Here is a 17,023-nt window from a genome sequence, read left to right on the forward strand (position 1 = left end):
CCATCTGAAGTCTACTCTACTCTCTCATGCTTTCAATTGTATTTAAGATCCCTTTTATTTTTTTAAGCTATTTTTAAATATCTTCTGCTTGCCATTTTGTTTTAGTGTTTTGATACTGTCTTTTTATTGTATTTTATTGCCTTAATTTGTAAGTCACGCTGAGGCCACCCTCAGCAAAAGGTGGAATATGACTTCTGTGAATATATAATAAATCACATGGGGTGTGTAACTGTAAACAGGGATCGGAGAGAGATTACTTTGGTTCGCATTTTCATGCAGTCTTGCCTAATGGTGCACTTTTGAACCAATACACAAACCGAAGCTCAAGTTATCCTTCAAAATACACATTTCTCCAGATTTTTCAATGAAGGCGCCCAGTAAAAAATGCATACAAAGACATGCATATTAAGGAAATGTGCACCAAAATGCATATATTAGTGAAAATAATATTTAAAATGCACTATATTCAGAAAATTGCTTGCAAAGAAGCTGTACATGGGGGGGAGATATGCACAGAAAATGTGTGCGGATTGTCATTTAAAGTTCAGGACAAATTGAATTTAAGACCAGAAAAATGAGAAACTGAGAGAAACCAAAACTAACAAATTTGCCTGTCCCTGCTAGAATTGGCCCATATTTCAGGTGATGACAAATGACGACTTTACGTTCCCACACCTGTTCCCAATGTCTTCCTTATCCACTTACCACTTAGCAGGTTAAGAAAGATGGCCAAGTGAGAGAGAGTTCATCCCGACGTAAACCAGTTGTTTGCACGGGCTCTCGGATGACTACTGTGTGTAGCCACTGTGTGTAGCCAGCGTGGTGTAGTGGCAAGAGTGTTGGACTGGGACTTGGGAGATCCGGGTTCTAGTCCCCACTCGGCCATGGAAGCTCACTGGGTGACTTTGGGCCAGTCACACACTCTCAGCCCAACCCACCTCACAGGGTTGTTGTTGTGAGGATAAAATGGAGAGGAGGAGGATAATGTAAGCCGCCTTGGGTTCCTTGCAAGAGGAAAAAAGGCGGGGTATAAATGCAATAAATAAAATAAAATAAATAATACTGTTTTATCACACCTTTTGCCACACATATGCATGTAACATGTGGCAAAATTTCACACCACTTTGGAGCTGGATGCGGGAGGATGAACAGAATGTACAACAAAGAGAAACCAAGACTAAAATAATTTAAATCACACATGGGTATTACTTGGCTCTGAAGATGAAGGGAGGGAAAAATGTATGCAAGTTTGTCATGCAGAGAATGTTGCTTTAACCTGGGTCATTTCCTCATTTAATATCTCCCATTAGCTGCAATGAATAGAGCCTTTAGCACCACCGGATGAGTCCAGAAGTGACAGGAAGAAGGGAGAGATAAAATAAGAGTAAAAGATTCCATGTACATGAGTTATTTGGCATCAAATAACTGTCAGGTGGAAACTGAGCCCAGAGAGCCCCAGAGCAGTTCTGATTCTGAGGAGGAACAGCAATCCATGGTAGAGGAGCATGCTCATCCCTCACAGGCTCAGCACCTGGCAGAGATTCCTCCTGCCAGCATTCCAGAGATAGATAGTGACCCTGGTAGTGAGGGAGTGCGGGAGGGGGGCTTCTTAGATGCTTGATGCAGACACAAAGAGTGACGAGCGATGGAGGGCGCGGAAAGGAGGTGTAGCACTCGTTTGGCGTGCAAGCAATGGCCGCCTCCCGTGGACCCAAGGGAAAGAGGGAGAATCTCTCCATAGCCCATAAGTTCTGGGTCTTCAAGTGGCTCTCTTTCAAATGGGGATCAACTGACTACTCGGAGCATAGGCCACTCTGCTGTTCCTTGCTTAGTCGCTGGTGATTAGCATCTGAAAGAGTCATTAAGGTGTAAAAGGATTAAAGCTTTGAAAAGAATTCCTTTCGTCTGTGTCTTGAATTGGCTATTGGAATCTACTGAGAGAGGCCGCCAAGGCGCTCCTGACAGCCACAAAGCTTTTTTCCTTCATAGTGCAATCCTATTGCGATAGGTGGCCATCTCTGAACTTGGAGGCAACTGCCTGTCCAATGCAGGGCAGGAACAGGGCGAAGGGGATCTTCTCTGTGCTTCAGCCGCCCTGCATTCGCGGCTAGACAGCAGATTTCAGCTGTCTAGCCACAGGAAGTCAGAGCGGGGGGCAGAGGCCGGACAACACATAGGACACGTCGGAAAGGCACTCCTGCCCTCCCTGCCCTGGCCCGCCCCCAGGAATGCCCTGTTTTCACAGCTCTGCGCTGCTCTTACAAGTGTGGAGCACGGGGCCGCTCCGTGCTGCCTACGAGGCAGGGCAGGAGGAGGTAAAGGTCGGTTCTCAGGGAACTGACCTTGGAGCGTGGGTTCCACGGTCAGTTCCCAGGAACTAACCTATCCTATGGCCACCTAGCTGCTGACTAGTGGCCATAGGATTGCGCTCTCGGTGTCCTACTTCAGGACTTAGAACAGGGAGACTTGACTTCAAATCCTCCCTTAGTCTTGAAGATCGCTGGGTGATTAGAGCCACTATTATTCAGCCTAATCTACCTCTCAGGGTTGTTGTGAGAATGAAATGGAGGAGACATTCTATAGCTCACTGGTAGAGCACATGATTTGCATGCCAAAGGTCCCAGGTTCTATCTCTAAATCAATCAATCAATGGTTGCAGGTAGGAAGAGTGGGGGAGCCAAATGCCTGAAGCTGATGCCAGCCAGGTAGACTTTACTGGGTAAGATGGTCAATTATTGGACACAGGGCAGCTATATGTTCAAAGGTTGACAGCCAATGCGGTGTAGTGGTTAGACAGTTGGACTAGAACTGGGGCAACCCCAGCTCAAATCCCCACTCACTCAGCCATGAATCTCATTGGGTGACCTGGCATTCCCACTCTCTCTCAGCCAAGCTTACCTTATAGGACTGTTGTGAGGATAAAATGGAGGAGGAAGAACAATGTATACCACCTCGAGCTCCTTGGAAGTAAAAATGGAATTAATAAAAGTGCTGTGGATAAAGAGGATGAAGCCGTCACCCTAATGACTTGCTCATGAGCTTCCCAGAGGCATTTGATTGGGCCTATTGGAAACAGAACACAAGACTATGGACTTTGGTCAAATCCAGCAATTCAGTTCTTGCATCTTGACTCATCCTTTTCTCCGAGAATCCCAGTAACTCTTCTTTCCTCTCCTCTTGGCTGACTTTCTCCATGGGGATCACCAGTGTGCCAGATCCTTCCAAAAGGGGTGGTTGCTGTCCTGGGACCATCTTCAAGTCCTGCATCCAGCTCTATCATCAGCAATATCTGTGGGGAGAAAGAGGTGAGTGGTAAGAACCTTGCTGTCGACACTGCGGTCTAGGAACAGAGCTTTTCAGTAGGGTGGCCATGTGTCCTACTGTACAGAGAGACAGTTGTCTATTTGCTGGGCTGTCAGTCCTCTGTTTGAAGGCATCCCCCATTTGAATGGCTGTGTAGTCCAAGTCCAGTCCAAAGATAACAAACCTTAAGAAGGGAGAGCTCCAGGGGCCTTGGAGTTGACCATCAGCTCTTAGCGACTGGACAGCAGACTGAGCAGGCACTCAGGACACCTGGTCACAGTCTTCCACAATATGATGAGATGTGTTGTATCTCTATTTAATATATAGCAATTATTTCTACATTTGCATCTATAGGTATAAATTAATGTATGCATTTTAATGCAAATTTCTGTCCTCTTTTGTCTTCTTTTTTGGTGATGCATTTTCTAATTTTTGGCCATGTGTGAATGGCCACTCTACTTTTTGGTGCCTTTAAAGTGTTTATGATGAAGGACCTAGAGATGAGGGCAGAAGCCGTGGCTGCATGGTAGAATACATGCTTCTCATGTAGGAGATATCAGCTTCAATATCTGTTGTATCCAGCACTCCCTCCTGTTAAAAAGATCCAAGAGGACAGGATAGGAAAAATGGCCAGCTAGGGATGGGCAAACTCCCCCTTGTCCTCCCAAGCCACTCACTAGGCTCCTGCCACTTGCCCTACCCTGGTGGGCACATGGGACAAGCCACCAGATGGTCCATGGGAGCCCAGCGAGAGGTCATGGTTTCCCAGTTTTCCATGAGCCACCATTTTGTGCAAAATTGCAGGCAAGCTATTTACAGAAATCATGATTTTGTGCAAAATGGCAGCTGTAAATACCATGATTTGCTCAACATTGCATGTGTAAATGGTCTAATTAGACCATTTATGCCTGCAATTTTGCCCAAATCACACTATTTACAGCTGCCATTTTGCGTAAAATCCTGATTTCCATAAATAGCTTGCCTGCTATTTTGAGCAAAATGGCGTCTCATGGAAAAGTGGAAAAGCACAGGCTTTCTTGACTTGGCATTTGCTGAGTTGGACAAGCTCAGGGATCTGCGAGCTGGCATCCAGGGAGCCGAGATGGTGAACTCACCAAGCTCCACTCCCAAACTGGATTCCTCTGCATCCCTACCCACAGCAGAAGCCTTTGAGACCCATTGCCAGAGTGGACCATAGTGGGCAAGGGAACTGTTCCTTCACTCTAAATTGATTTTGCAGATTTAAAAACCTTTGTCCCCCTTTTGATGTGATCCTCCAAAGATGACCAAAAGCAGGAGAGGTGGTTTTTGTCACTAGTGAAAATGTTTGCCAGAAGCTCAGATGTAAGTTTTCACTGTGTGGTGGGGGAAAAATCATGCCTGACCTCCCAGCGATACCATTGGCTTGTACACGACACGTGCACACACTCACAAACACCGACGCCACACTCCCCTTTGTTAGGTGTTTTACTTTCAATACTAAACCCATCTGATCTGCTTCCAAATTGTTCACTTGATTTAATATTTTATAAGCCTCTGCACTGCCTCGTGCTGATCCATCTCCATTCCCAAGGAACAGAATGGAGCTCCTGTAATTCATCCGCTTAAACCCTAGTTGCATCTTTCTGCCTTTTAGTGGACTCTCCAGCATGTCCCTTGCCACCAAGCTACTGGAATGATTGAAAGTCAACCAGTCAATAGGAGACATTCGTAAATGAATTGCAGCCATTCACTGCCTTCAAATTGCACGACTCAGAGAAATCTTTCTGCAGCCAAGCATTTCCGAAAGTTTTTGAGTTGTGTCTCGAATAAAATCCTGGCCGGATTTAAGCAGGGCAGTGTGGATGCCACAGAACCAGAGATAAAGTACAGAGTGCAGTTACTGGATTTGGCTTCCTGCTTTTGTACTTTTAAAAAGGCAGCTTCTGTCCCTTTATGGCCTAAAAGGAGGGATGCTGGAGAAATCCACAACAGATTCAAATGGGTTTAGATTTCTGTGAAGCCAGCCTGTGAATTCTGGAGCAGACTGGCTTTTTCTGAGTCACACAGATTTTGTGGACTTGCAGGCCAGTTTTTTACCTGGGGGGGATTCGCACAAATTCCACATTTGCACAAATGGAACAAAATTCTTGTACATCCTTAAAACAAATCCAATTCGGTCCATGAGCAGACGACAGAATGAAAGAAGCATGACAATCTCTGTAACACAGACAGAATGGATTTAACAAAATCCATACATCCCTATCATGAGGATATGCTTGAAGTCTTTCCCCTCTTGGTTGGGGGCTGTAGCTCAGGCACAGAGTACATGCTTTGCATGAAGACAGTCCCAGGCTCAATCCTGCCTGAAACCCTGGAGAGATCCTGCCAGTTGGTGTCAACAATACTGAGCTGGATGGGCCAATAGTCTGACTCAATATAAGGCAGCTTCCTGTGTTCCTCAAGGGTGTTATATTTCTTCATGTCCCTTTGTTAAAATTCATATTCTCTTCCATGACTTTTCAAAACACCAGAACCTCCCTTTTCCAGCTTCACCTTACTGTGCCCAGCCTTATCCACATCTGGTATCAACCTCCCCCCCCCTTGTGAGGGACTAGGAAGATGCCTCTTCTTATGATGGGCCAAAAAGGGTGTGGGGCAGATATTGTAGTGGCCAACCATATTTGGACCATATTTGAAGTGTTGCGTCAGTAACATCCCTTAGACCAAATTTGGGGAGTGAACATGGATTTGTGGCAGAGTGCATGTTTTGCATGCAGAAGACCCCTGGTTCAGTCTCAGGCATCTTCAGTTAAAGAGTCTCTGGTAGCAGGGCTGGGAGAGATCTGGGTCCAAGAGTGCTCCCAGTCACCATAGGAGGACCAATGGTCCAACTCAGTGTCATATGCTTACCTTAAGAAGTCCTACCTAATCCACATCCATCACCACAGAGAGGATGCCAAAACACAGAACCTCTTATTATGGATTTGTCACCTCCTTGGGCCAATAAAGGGCTTTCCAAATTTCAGAACTCATGAGATCAGTCTGTAGGCTGGGCTTTTGAAAGCATTTGGTACCCAGTGCAAAGGGAACAGCTTTCTGGTTCCATTATCATAGACAATGGGATGATGGCCATTGACTTTCCCCCAGGATAGCTACTTAAGAGAACATCTGGACTTTGGGGGGACTTGGGAGGCGAATCTACTCTATGCTTCCTAAATTATCGATCTGATTTCTTTTGCAGCAATATTGAGTGCAATAGCTGTTTTTAAGCCAGTGAAATTGGAAATGCATTACAGTTTTATTATTTCATGATTTTCTTTATGTCTTCACTGAAATCTGTGATGGCATCCCTCAGGTCTTTGAAATTGCAATGTTTTATTCCTGTTCCTTTGCATTATATGTATATTTCTTATGGTTTTGCTCTGCTATATCTTTTGTACTTTATAATCTCTAGTAAACTGTATGTATAACAGAATTTCTGGCTGTTTGCTTCTTTTGGGGAAATGCCATGGAATAAAATGAAACCTTAGAAGGGGAGGGATATGTCTTTCTTTGGGAAATGTTCCCTTGCCAGCAACAGTATATTACAGGGTCTAATGGTGGGTGTAATGGGTCTCTGAGGAGAGACACGCTGCACCCTCACCCTCCTTCTGGTGATTTCCCTTTCAGTGGATACTGTGCTTCTGATGCAAGGGGGGGACAACTGTCCTTGGGTTGAGGGTGTTGGATGGGCGGCCAGTGGCTGCACACCCACACATATGCGCACACTACACATCACACAGACACACACCTCACAGACACAATTATCACACACACACGCACATATACTCCCCCTTCAAATCCTACTGCAGATCAGTCTGGTGGGGGGAGGGACATGTAGGGGCTGCACAAACCCCTAGTGATGCCACGCAAGTTCCTAATTAGTCAGCTTGTTGGTCGAAACTGCTCCGTAATGCTCACCTTTGTAATGAGCCTGGTTCGATATATTACAAATTCACTATTAAGTTTGGAATTGATTTCATGCTTTGGAGCATGCACAGTAAAATAGCACACAGATTCCCCCCACTTTAAATTTTCAGTCACCTTACCAGCTAGACCCCCCCCCAAAAAAAAACTTACTTGAAGCAGTCTCATTAGCTGCTTCCCTCCTTGTCGTCACTGCCACCACCACAGCTCAAGCACCAAACAGGGGAATTCTGTGGGGTCTGTCCTCATATCAGAGATTAACAATTGGACATAAACATCACGTGACAACATCACAGAGGCAGGCCACATCAAAACAATCAATCAGAAAGGGGGCACATAATGTGGTGATGCATGAAGTCACCCCGTGCTATGTGTTCCCAAGCTACTGCTTTCAAGATGCACCTTGATATTAACCATGTGCAAAAAATCACATACATGAAATGAAATTTCATATTAAAGGAGAACTCTCATCTTAGCTGTCATGGATGATTTTGTTACTTTCCAAGGAAATAATGAATTCACACAGGATAAGTTCATCCATCACTACAAATGGCCATGGATATCACATGGGCCACATGATATCCACCCCATATCTAATAACTTGGGTCAGGTTTACTAAGCAGAACTCTGGGATCCTCTGAAAACCAACACAACCCTTTTCTGCATGTTCGTTCCATATAGGGATGCTGGAGAAATTCAAGATGGACTAAAATGAGCTCAGATTTCTAAGATTCTGCAGTGGATTCTGACCTGCAGAATCCACTGCAGAGCACGCCCCTCAAGCTGTGCAGAATCTGTGGACTTTCGCATTTGTTTTTTACTTTCCCAAAATTTATGCATATTTATTTGTAGGAAAAATACACATGATCCTGCTGAGGAAAAGTTGAATGGAATGGGGGACAATATGCTAAATGTTACATACTAAGGTAAATTATGTAACTTGTTATGATACTTCTTACATAATTATTTGCATATTTTTCCACATGACAAAAGAAAGGTGTATCCATCTGTGAGTGGATGACAGAACAAAAGGCACCTGAAAATCCATGAAACACAGATGGAGCAGATTTTACGCAGTCTGTACATCCCTAGTTCCATACAACTTTTGCAGTGCTGTTTGCTATATATCTAAATAGCCTTAGTAAGCATCAGGGGGTTGTACCAGATGAATTATGGATAAATAAGGGCCTGCATTACGACTCTGTTACTCTGAACAGAAGTAACAGGTGGGCTGCCTATTGACCCCAGGGGGTCTCCACCCCCCACCATTCCTTGGGCCCCATCCCACCTGTTGCCAGAATGCGTGCCCCTCAGCCACTTCTGGTTTCTGTCTTCTTTCTCTGGCTGAATCTACGTCTCTTCTGTGTTGGCCTGCCTGCCCAAGTTCAGACTGAGAACATTCTTCAGCGTCTGATCATCTGTCATTAGGAACTCTTCCTTATATTCATGCTAATTTACTTCATTGCAGTCCACTGATGTTAGCTATTTTTCATTTGTTCCATCTCAAGTATTCTCACTCTTTTGCCAGCAAGACAGCTAGTTCTTTCTCCTGTAGGAAGGGTATAGCCAGGTAGCTCTGATTTGGGGGCTGGGGGACAGTGTTTCAGCACTTCAGATCTCCCGTACTCCAGACACACAAAGCAATGCAGCCTGGGCCAGTTCCTCGCTGACTTGTGCAGGCTGCAATGGTTCCACACCTGGTGATTTCCTGCAATGAGTGGAGGGGAGTGTTTCATGGGAAAGGCCTGTGCTTGTGGTGACAGGGACATTCTTTCCTAATAGGGACAGAGGACAGGGTGGCAACCAGGTAGAATGAGCAGATTAGGCAGCATGGGTTCAAGCAATCAGGGGCAAATGAAATCTATGGCATGAAGACAGTGGCCATGCCCAGCACCTGTGTGAACTCCAGCCTGTCTGAAATGTGTCAGCCTGTCTGTCACCTTTTTGCACTATTGCTCTGCATTTTCTGTTGTGCATTCCCCCCCCCCCGCATCCCAAGAACTGCCATATTTGCATATGGGGAGAGCAAAGTTTCATGACATGTAAAAGTACAAAACAACCTTTGATCAACAAATTTGATTCTATATCTCTCTAGGCATGAATGGTTTCCTGTCCCACTACAGGTGATAACTAACATAGCAAATCTAGGGCAAATGTGATATATGTCACAGGCTGCACTTTTTCATTCCCAATTATCCACATTGTTCACATTTTCTTTTCTGTGTGTGTGTGTGTGTGTGTGTAAATCAGTGGTGGGGATGTCAGGAATGAATCTGAGTGTTTGGAGATGTCTGGCAGCTCAGATTCAGAATCTGAATGGGAACAGCCAGAACAGAGGGAGGCACCCTCCCCAGTGAGCCCAGATATGGCAAGACTTTCTTCCCAGGATCTTGACACACAGATGGTCCAGCCTGAATGGCTCCCCCATTCCGCCACCATGAGAAGCCAATGTTCAGAGGAGGGTGAGGGGTGTGACTTGAGGGATGCTAGGGTCCATCGCAGAGTGGAGCGGGAAAAGTTAGAGGCAGATGCTCTGCCAGGTTGGCCACTCGTGGAAGCGAATGTAGGAGGGAGCCACCCTAAGGGAGGGGCATCCCTGCGAACCTAGTCTGGCCCAGAAGTTCATGCCCAGACTGCTGGCAGCTTCTCTAACTTCCACTTCATATCCTCTATGGATATTGGTAGATGTGTGGATTAGCTATTTCATTGCAATTTGAGAGTTTCCTAGAATCTGCATTTGTAAAGAAGCTAGTCATTAACTAATAAAGTAGTGTAGCTTGAAGGCTTGTTTCCTGGAGTGTGAATGAAGAATGTGAGAGGGGAACCTCTTTCAGCCCAAGAGCTGAATTCAGTTTTGGAGAAACTCTTAGGGGGGCACATTCCAGTGGTGGATGGGGTTGAAGGCAAAGGTGGCAGGGCTGAAGGCAAAAGGAATGGGGAAAAAAATACCAAATATACCAAAAATGCCAGCATATTGTAGCTTAAAGCTCTTACTGCCATAACTAGACCTTAGGACAAGCATTTCAAACTTCTAGAATGGGGAAAAAATGCACAGAAGCCGGAAAACCACTAAACCGTCAGTGGTTGGGGGAAAGAGGTAGGAGCAGGGGAAGGAGGCGTGGTCATCTGGGAACCAGGGCCTGGTCTGAAGGCACCTGAGGCAGCCACCATGCCGAAGCTAAGCAGGTCTGGGTCTAGTCAGTGCTTGGAGGGGAGGCCGCCTGGGAACCCCATGAAGCCCCCTTGAGTTCCAAGATGGAAGAAAGGTGGGATATAAATGTAAATAACAACAACAACAACAACAATAATACCACCCCAAAGGGCCCAACTGCTACCCCAGAAAGGCCAGATTTGCCCCCCACCCCTCAGGTTCCCCACCCCGATACACATTAACTTAATCCAGTGCTTCATGCTTTGCAGAAGTGGACTCTAGGGATGGATGGACAGTGTCAAATCTGCTCCGTTTGTGTTTCGCGGATTGCCAAGAGCCTGTCAGGGGTGTTTCTGAGCACAGGGAGTGGTATAGCAGTTCAGATTCTGAAGGAGAACTGTCAGACATGGGGGAGGTGTTTTCCCAGGCTGTTCCAGATATGAGTAGGCTTGCTTCTCAGGTTACAAATGTCCAGATGGCTGAGCTTGAGGGTCCTACCTCAACCCTCCCCCCCCGTGAGAGGCCCCCATGAGAGGCCTAGGAGAGGCCTTGGGGAGGATGACCTAACAGATGCCAGGTGCAGATGCAGCGCAAAGAGAGAGAATGGCAGGGCAGAACTTAGATGGTCTACCCAATTGGCCTTGCATGAGAAGCTATGCTTAGAGGCCTCACGAGAAAAGAGGGACCTCCCCCACATTAAGTTAGGCTAGTGAGACCGCCTCCCTCTTCAAACGGATGGCAACTCTCATAAATTCCATTGGGATCCCCTGAAGGCATTCCTTGTAGACAGAGTTTGTCTGAGAATTTGCATCTGTATGACCCTATGAAGTAATGGATTAAAAGCTGTAGACTGAAGCCTCTCATCTGTGTCTGTTTGGGCATTTAAGTGAAGTGGGGGCTAGGAAAACTTGACAGAGCCTTTTGTTCCATCATCCACTCACAGATGGATGCAATTTTGGGGGGGTCATGTGGAAAAATATGCAAATAATTATGTAAGAGGTTTCATAAGAATTTACATAATGTCCTTCAGTATGTAAAGTTTAGCGTATTGTCCCCCATTACATTCCACTTGTCCTCAGCAGAAACGAGTGTATTTTCCTATGAATAAATATGCATAAATTTAGGGAAAGTAAAAAACTCATCTGAAAGTCCACGGACCCTGCATGGCCTGAGGGGGGTTGTTCCACAGCGGATTCCACAGGTCGGACTCTTAGAAATCCAGGGTCATTTTAGTCTGTCTCGAATTTCTCCAGTATCTAGGGATATATAAATCCCTTACCTCTGGGTCTGGCGGGGGGGGGGTCTGTGGGGGGGGGAGGTGATCCATCCCTTCCCCCCCCCACTGGAATCTGTCAGGGCTGGCTCCACTCTGCAGCAATCCTGTGGAGCCGGCTGCCGGCTCCACTCCGCTGGCGATATGGCCGGCCGCCATTGCCGTGCTGTATCGCTGGGGTAGGGTAAGTGAGTCTCCAGATGCAAATGGCATAGTGGGCACCATTTGTGGCCATAAAGTTGATTGATTAGCCTAAATGCAGCCATTTACGGCTGCATTTAGGCTAATATACCAGCTTTACGGCCGCAAATGGCGTCCACTACGCCATTTGCATCCCTGTTTTTCCCCACAATAGGCTCCGCAAATATTTGTGAAGCCTATCACGTGAACAGGGATGCAAATGGCGTAGTGGATGCCGTTTGCATCCCTGTTGACGCAATAGGCTATGCAAATATTTGCGGAGCCTATCATGGCCAAAACCAGGGATGCAAATGGTGTAGTAGATGTCACGGGCCCCAATGGGTTTGGATTCTTGGAATCCGGCCTCATTGGGGTCTGTGGTGGAATTCTCCCCCATCCCTACCAGCATCCCTAGTGGACTCTAGATTATGAAAGCTTATGCCATAATAACTTTGTTAGTCTTTAAAGGTGCCACAGATTACATTTTTGTTTTTACACACAAACCAAGAAAAACACTACATGCTTTGCAGAGCCATTTTTGGAGCCATATAGCCCAGTGCTTTTCCCTCCAGGCGGAGGTCAGATGTTCTGTGGGAGAAAGGCAGCAGAGTTGTCATACAGGGTCAGAGCTGAGGCACCGATACATAGCAGGAACTGCTCGAGGTCACTGAAGTTTCCACAGCTGAGCTGGGAGTTTGACCCTGAGTCCTTCCTCTGCAAGCCCCTCCACCCCCAATCTGCCGTGTTTGCTGCAAGGCTCAGATTCCATCTGTCATCACTGAATGATCAACAAGCCCATCTTGTGGGTGCTCCATCTGCTTTCGTTAAAGGAAGCTGCCTGGAGGTACGTACGCAGGCTGCCTCCATCCCTCTTAATCAAGCTTGGGCTGAAGTCTTTGGAGTGAAATGGAGGCCGAGAGCAGCTTATTGCTCTTTAACTTTTCTATTACCAACCAAACTGCTCATGCCTCCAATAAAGCAGCCACCGCAGCTGGTTAACAGCCTTTCCCACAAGAGGAACGTGACTGCAGGCACGGGGCAATCTCTTCCGGAAGCCCCGGTACTGGAAGCAAAGAGGACTTGACATTTCGTTTCACGTAGCATAACCAGATGTTTCCCTTTGCCATCTTTTATGTTCCTTCCAAATCATTCACTTTGCACAAAAGAAGAATATTTCCTTTCCCCCCTCATTTCACAAAGCCTCTGAACCATGTCATCCTTTTGGATCTGCTTCCCACAGTGTTCCCCTGACGCCAGCTCTCCGAGATGCGTGCGGGAAAGGATGCTTTGAAGAAACCACTCGAGTCCCCTCGCTTGGGGCTTGGTGCTGCTGTGTTTCCCAGGGAGGCAGCTGAACTCCCCTGCCTCCACTTTGATTTATTAATGGCAAATGAGCTATGATTAGGACTCATGGCTGCAGTCCCTCTGGAGAGCAAGTCTTCTGGTAGCAGATTTTTCTCAGCAAATGCAACACAGTGCAAACTCAGCTCGCTGGCTAGATGGTTTGTGATAGTTGTTTTTTGTTTCTTTTCTGAGAAAATGGACATAGGCTTGAGAGTGTTGCAATCAAACTTGGCAGTGGCACATCCTGCAATGAAGAGGCCCTGTGTTCTGCAGGCTGACCATCCCACCTGATTCTGCCTTGTGAATCTACTATGCAAATGCAGGCAATTCAGGAACCCCATGTGATTTACCTGTGTAATTTCTCTAAGGGGAAACCTGTGTGATTTACCTAAGAGAAAACACTATGTGATTTATCTGTGTGATTTATCTAAGGGGAACCCTGTGTGATTTACCTAAGGGGAAACCCTATGTGATTTATCTGTGTGATTTATCTAAGGGGAACCCTGTGTGATTTACCTAGGGGGAAACCCTATGTGATTTCCCTGTGTGATTTACCTAAGGGGAAACCCTGTGTGATTTCTCTAAGGGAAAACCCTGTGTGATTTACCTGTGTGATTTCCCTAAGGGGAAACCCTATGTGATTTCCCTGTGTGATTTACCTAAGGAGAAACCCTGTGTGATTTACCTAAGAGAAAACACTATGTGATTTACCTGTGTGATTTATCTAAGGGGAACCCTGTGTGATTTACCTAAGGGGAAACCCTGTGTGATTTCCCTAAGGCAAAACCCTGTGTGATTTACCTGTGTGATTTACCTAAGGGGAAACCTGTGTGATTTACCTAAGAGGAAACATTATGTGATTTCCCTATGTGATTTACCTAAGGGGAAACCCTGTGTCATTTCCCTGTGTGATTTACCTAAGGGGAAACCCTGTGTGATTTACCTGTGTGACTTACCTAAGGGGAAACCCTGTGTGATTTACCTGTGTGACTTACCTAAGGGGAAACCCTGTGTGATTTACCTAAGGGGAAACCTGTGTGATTTACCTGTGTGACTTACCTAAGGGGAAACCCTGTGTGATTTACCTAAGGGGAAACCTGTGTGATTTACCTGTGCAATTTACCTAAGGGGAAACCTGTGTGATCAATAAAGTCTTGTCTCTCTTCCCCAGATTGATGTACTTCTTTCTCTCTTTGTCTCTCTCTCTCTCTCTCCCCCCCCCTCTTCCCCTTCCCCTTCCCTCCCTCTTTCAGGTCCCCCATTTCAAGGTTGCCCCAGAAGAATTCCTCAGACTCCAGTTCCAGAGATTCACAACCTTGAACCTGCACCCCAGTAACACTGACATCAGCGTGGCTGTTGCTGGGATCCTGAATTTCTTTAACTGCACCACTGCCTGCCTCATCTGTGCCAAAGCTGAATGCAAGTTGCTTTCTAAGGCTTTATTTATTTCATTTCATTTCTATTCCCAAAGCTCTCTGAGTGGTTCACAAAAATTACAATCCCCAAATACAATATAGTAAAAATATAAATAAAAACTTCTCATGTGCAAAATGTAAAGACACTTTAAAACAGAGAAAAACCAGTTAGAATAAGATAGTGGGACCTGATAAAACAACTGACATTGAAAGCCCAATCATATGCTGTCCAATGACTCGGAGTAGAGGAAAGTCTTAACCTGGCGCTGAAAAAAGGACCATGTTGGCACCAGGCAGATCTCAGTGGGGAGAGCATTCCATCATCAGGGGGCCACCACTGAGATGGCCCTCCCCCTTGTTGCCATCCTCCAAGCCTCCCTCAGAGAAGGACTCAGAGGAAGGTCTCAGATATTGATCATAGTGTCAAGGTAGGGATCCATTTGGTACAAGTTGTCAAGGTGGCAATGGAAACCCTGTGTCATCATTGTGCCCAGAACAGTTGATGGGAGGAGAGACCAGAGGGCAGTGAAGCTGAATCTGGCTTGCCATCAAGAGAATTCTGATCAAGGACATGCTGTCAGGAGTGCCCTAGCTGCCTCTTGAAGTCCCCTCCAATAGCCAACTCAGGACACAGACGATGAGGATTCTTTCCAAGGCTTTATTCCTTTATTACTTTATGACTCTTTCAGATACTAATCACTAGTGACTAAGCAAGGAACAGCACTGGAGAAAGATAGCAAAGTAGCCTAAGCTCCAGGTAAGGCAGTTGGTCCCTGTTTGAAGGGGAACCACGGGAAGACTCTGAACTTATGGGCTAGGGAGAGATCCTCCCTCTTTCCCTTGGGTCCTCAGGACGCGACCGTTGCTTGTGCGCCAAATGAGCACTGTGCCTCCTTTCTGCGCCCTCCATCTGTCGCCACTCCCTGCGTCTGCGCCGAGCATCCAGAAAGCCCCCCTCCAGCGCTCTCTCACTGCCAGGGTCATCATCTATCCCAGGAATGCTGGCAGGAGGAATCTCTGCCAGCTGCTGTGCTTGTGAGAGATGAGCAAGCTCCTCTCCCATGGATTGCTGTTCTTCCTCAGAATCAGAACTGCTCTGGGGCTCTCTGGGCTCATTTTCCACCCTGACACATGCACATTGTATTGATTCACATAATTTTGGAACACGGACATTCTGGTGCAGAATGTAGGTTTGCATTTCATATAGGGATGTACGAAAGTGACTTACCTTTTCGTGGATTCTGTTCATGGGGGGGGAGGCGTTCCATCCCTCCCCCCGGAATCCTCGATGGGAGGAGGCGATCCGGTCCTCCCCCCCAGAATCCTCGATGGCCGGCTGTGCTCCGCGGCGGCTCCGCGGAGCAGCCGGCCAGGCCCAGGCCAGGGCCGTCCGCAGCCGGATTTCTCGCCGTGGAGGGCTCTGGGTAAAAAAACAAACGTGTATGCAAATGGCGGTGGCTACGGCCGCCACCATTTGTGTTCCTTATTTTTCACCGTCTTAGTCTACGTCAATATTTATGTAGACTAAGACGAAGAAAAGAAAGGGGAATGCAAATAGCACCCACTACGCTATTTGCATTCCCCTTTCTTTTCTTCATCTTAGTCTACGTAAATATTGACGTAGACTAAGACAGTGAAAAATAAGGAACGCAAATGGCTGCAGCTGTAGCCACCACCATTTGTGTAAGCGTTTTTTTTTAAACTCAGCAATGATAGGCTACGTAAGTCTTTATGTAGCCTATCACATCTATGAAAAGAAAAAAGAAAAAAATGACACAGACTGCAAATGGCGGTGACGGCAGCCAGTCAGAAGACCAGCTGCTGCCACCACCTCCGAAACCGCCGCTGGACCTGCTGCCGTCTGGAACATCCGCCCCAGTTAAGTCTCATCCCAGGGGGGATCTGTGGGGGGCGGGGGGGTGGCAGGCCATTCCACGATGGATTTCGGGGGGCCGAATGCACTGGCATTCAGCCTCACCGAGATCCATCACGGAATTCTCTGACATCCCTAATTTCATATGATTTTCTCTTCTGGCCAAAGTAAAGAGCACTATGCAAACCTTTACCAAATTGGAGCAACAGGATTTCACTTACCCACATCCTCCCACTTACCACCGTCATGTGTCAATTAAGCATACATGCATACATTCCGACATGTATTGGCCTGATACAGACAGTCATTCCCATCATGGTGCCAGCTCCTCAGAGTCAGAGGAGGATGAGCCAGCCAAGTCCGGGCTTCTGGACCACTGGCTGGGCAACTGGTCCAGGCTCCTGACACTGAGTGAGAGGCTGGTGTTCAAGGAGCACAAAGAACCTGAAGCTGGTGGTCCTGTGCCCACAGAGCCAGGACCCTCGCTGACACTTCTCCACAAGCCCAACTCACTGGAAGAGTCAAATGCCTCCTTT

General features: G+C 46.7%; 1 protein-coding gene across 1 annotated transcript in view; it reads left to right on the plus strand.

The window, feature by feature from the left end:
* Positions 1-17,023, plus strand: part of GRIK4 (glutamate ionotropic receptor kainate type subunit 4) — a 445,828-nt gene that overhangs the window by 244,363 nt on the left and 184,442 nt on the right. The window contains exons 6-7 of the mRNA XM_084807214.1: positions 3,208-3,305; positions 14,453-14,618. Coding sequence (XP_084663340.1) covers positions 3,208-3,305; positions 14,453-14,618 — 264 coding nt within the window. The remainder of the gene's footprint in view (positions 1-3,207; positions 3,306-14,452; positions 14,619-17,023) is intronic.

The sequence above is a fragment of the Heloderma suspectum genome, chromosome 6 (assembly GCF_057233095.1).
Source record: "Heloderma suspectum isolate Gila_16-S chromosome 6, 16-S_ref, whole genome shotgun sequence".
Taxonomy (NCBI): domain Eukaryota; kingdom Metazoa; phylum Chordata; class Lepidosauria; order Squamata; family Helodermatidae; genus Heloderma; species Heloderma suspectum.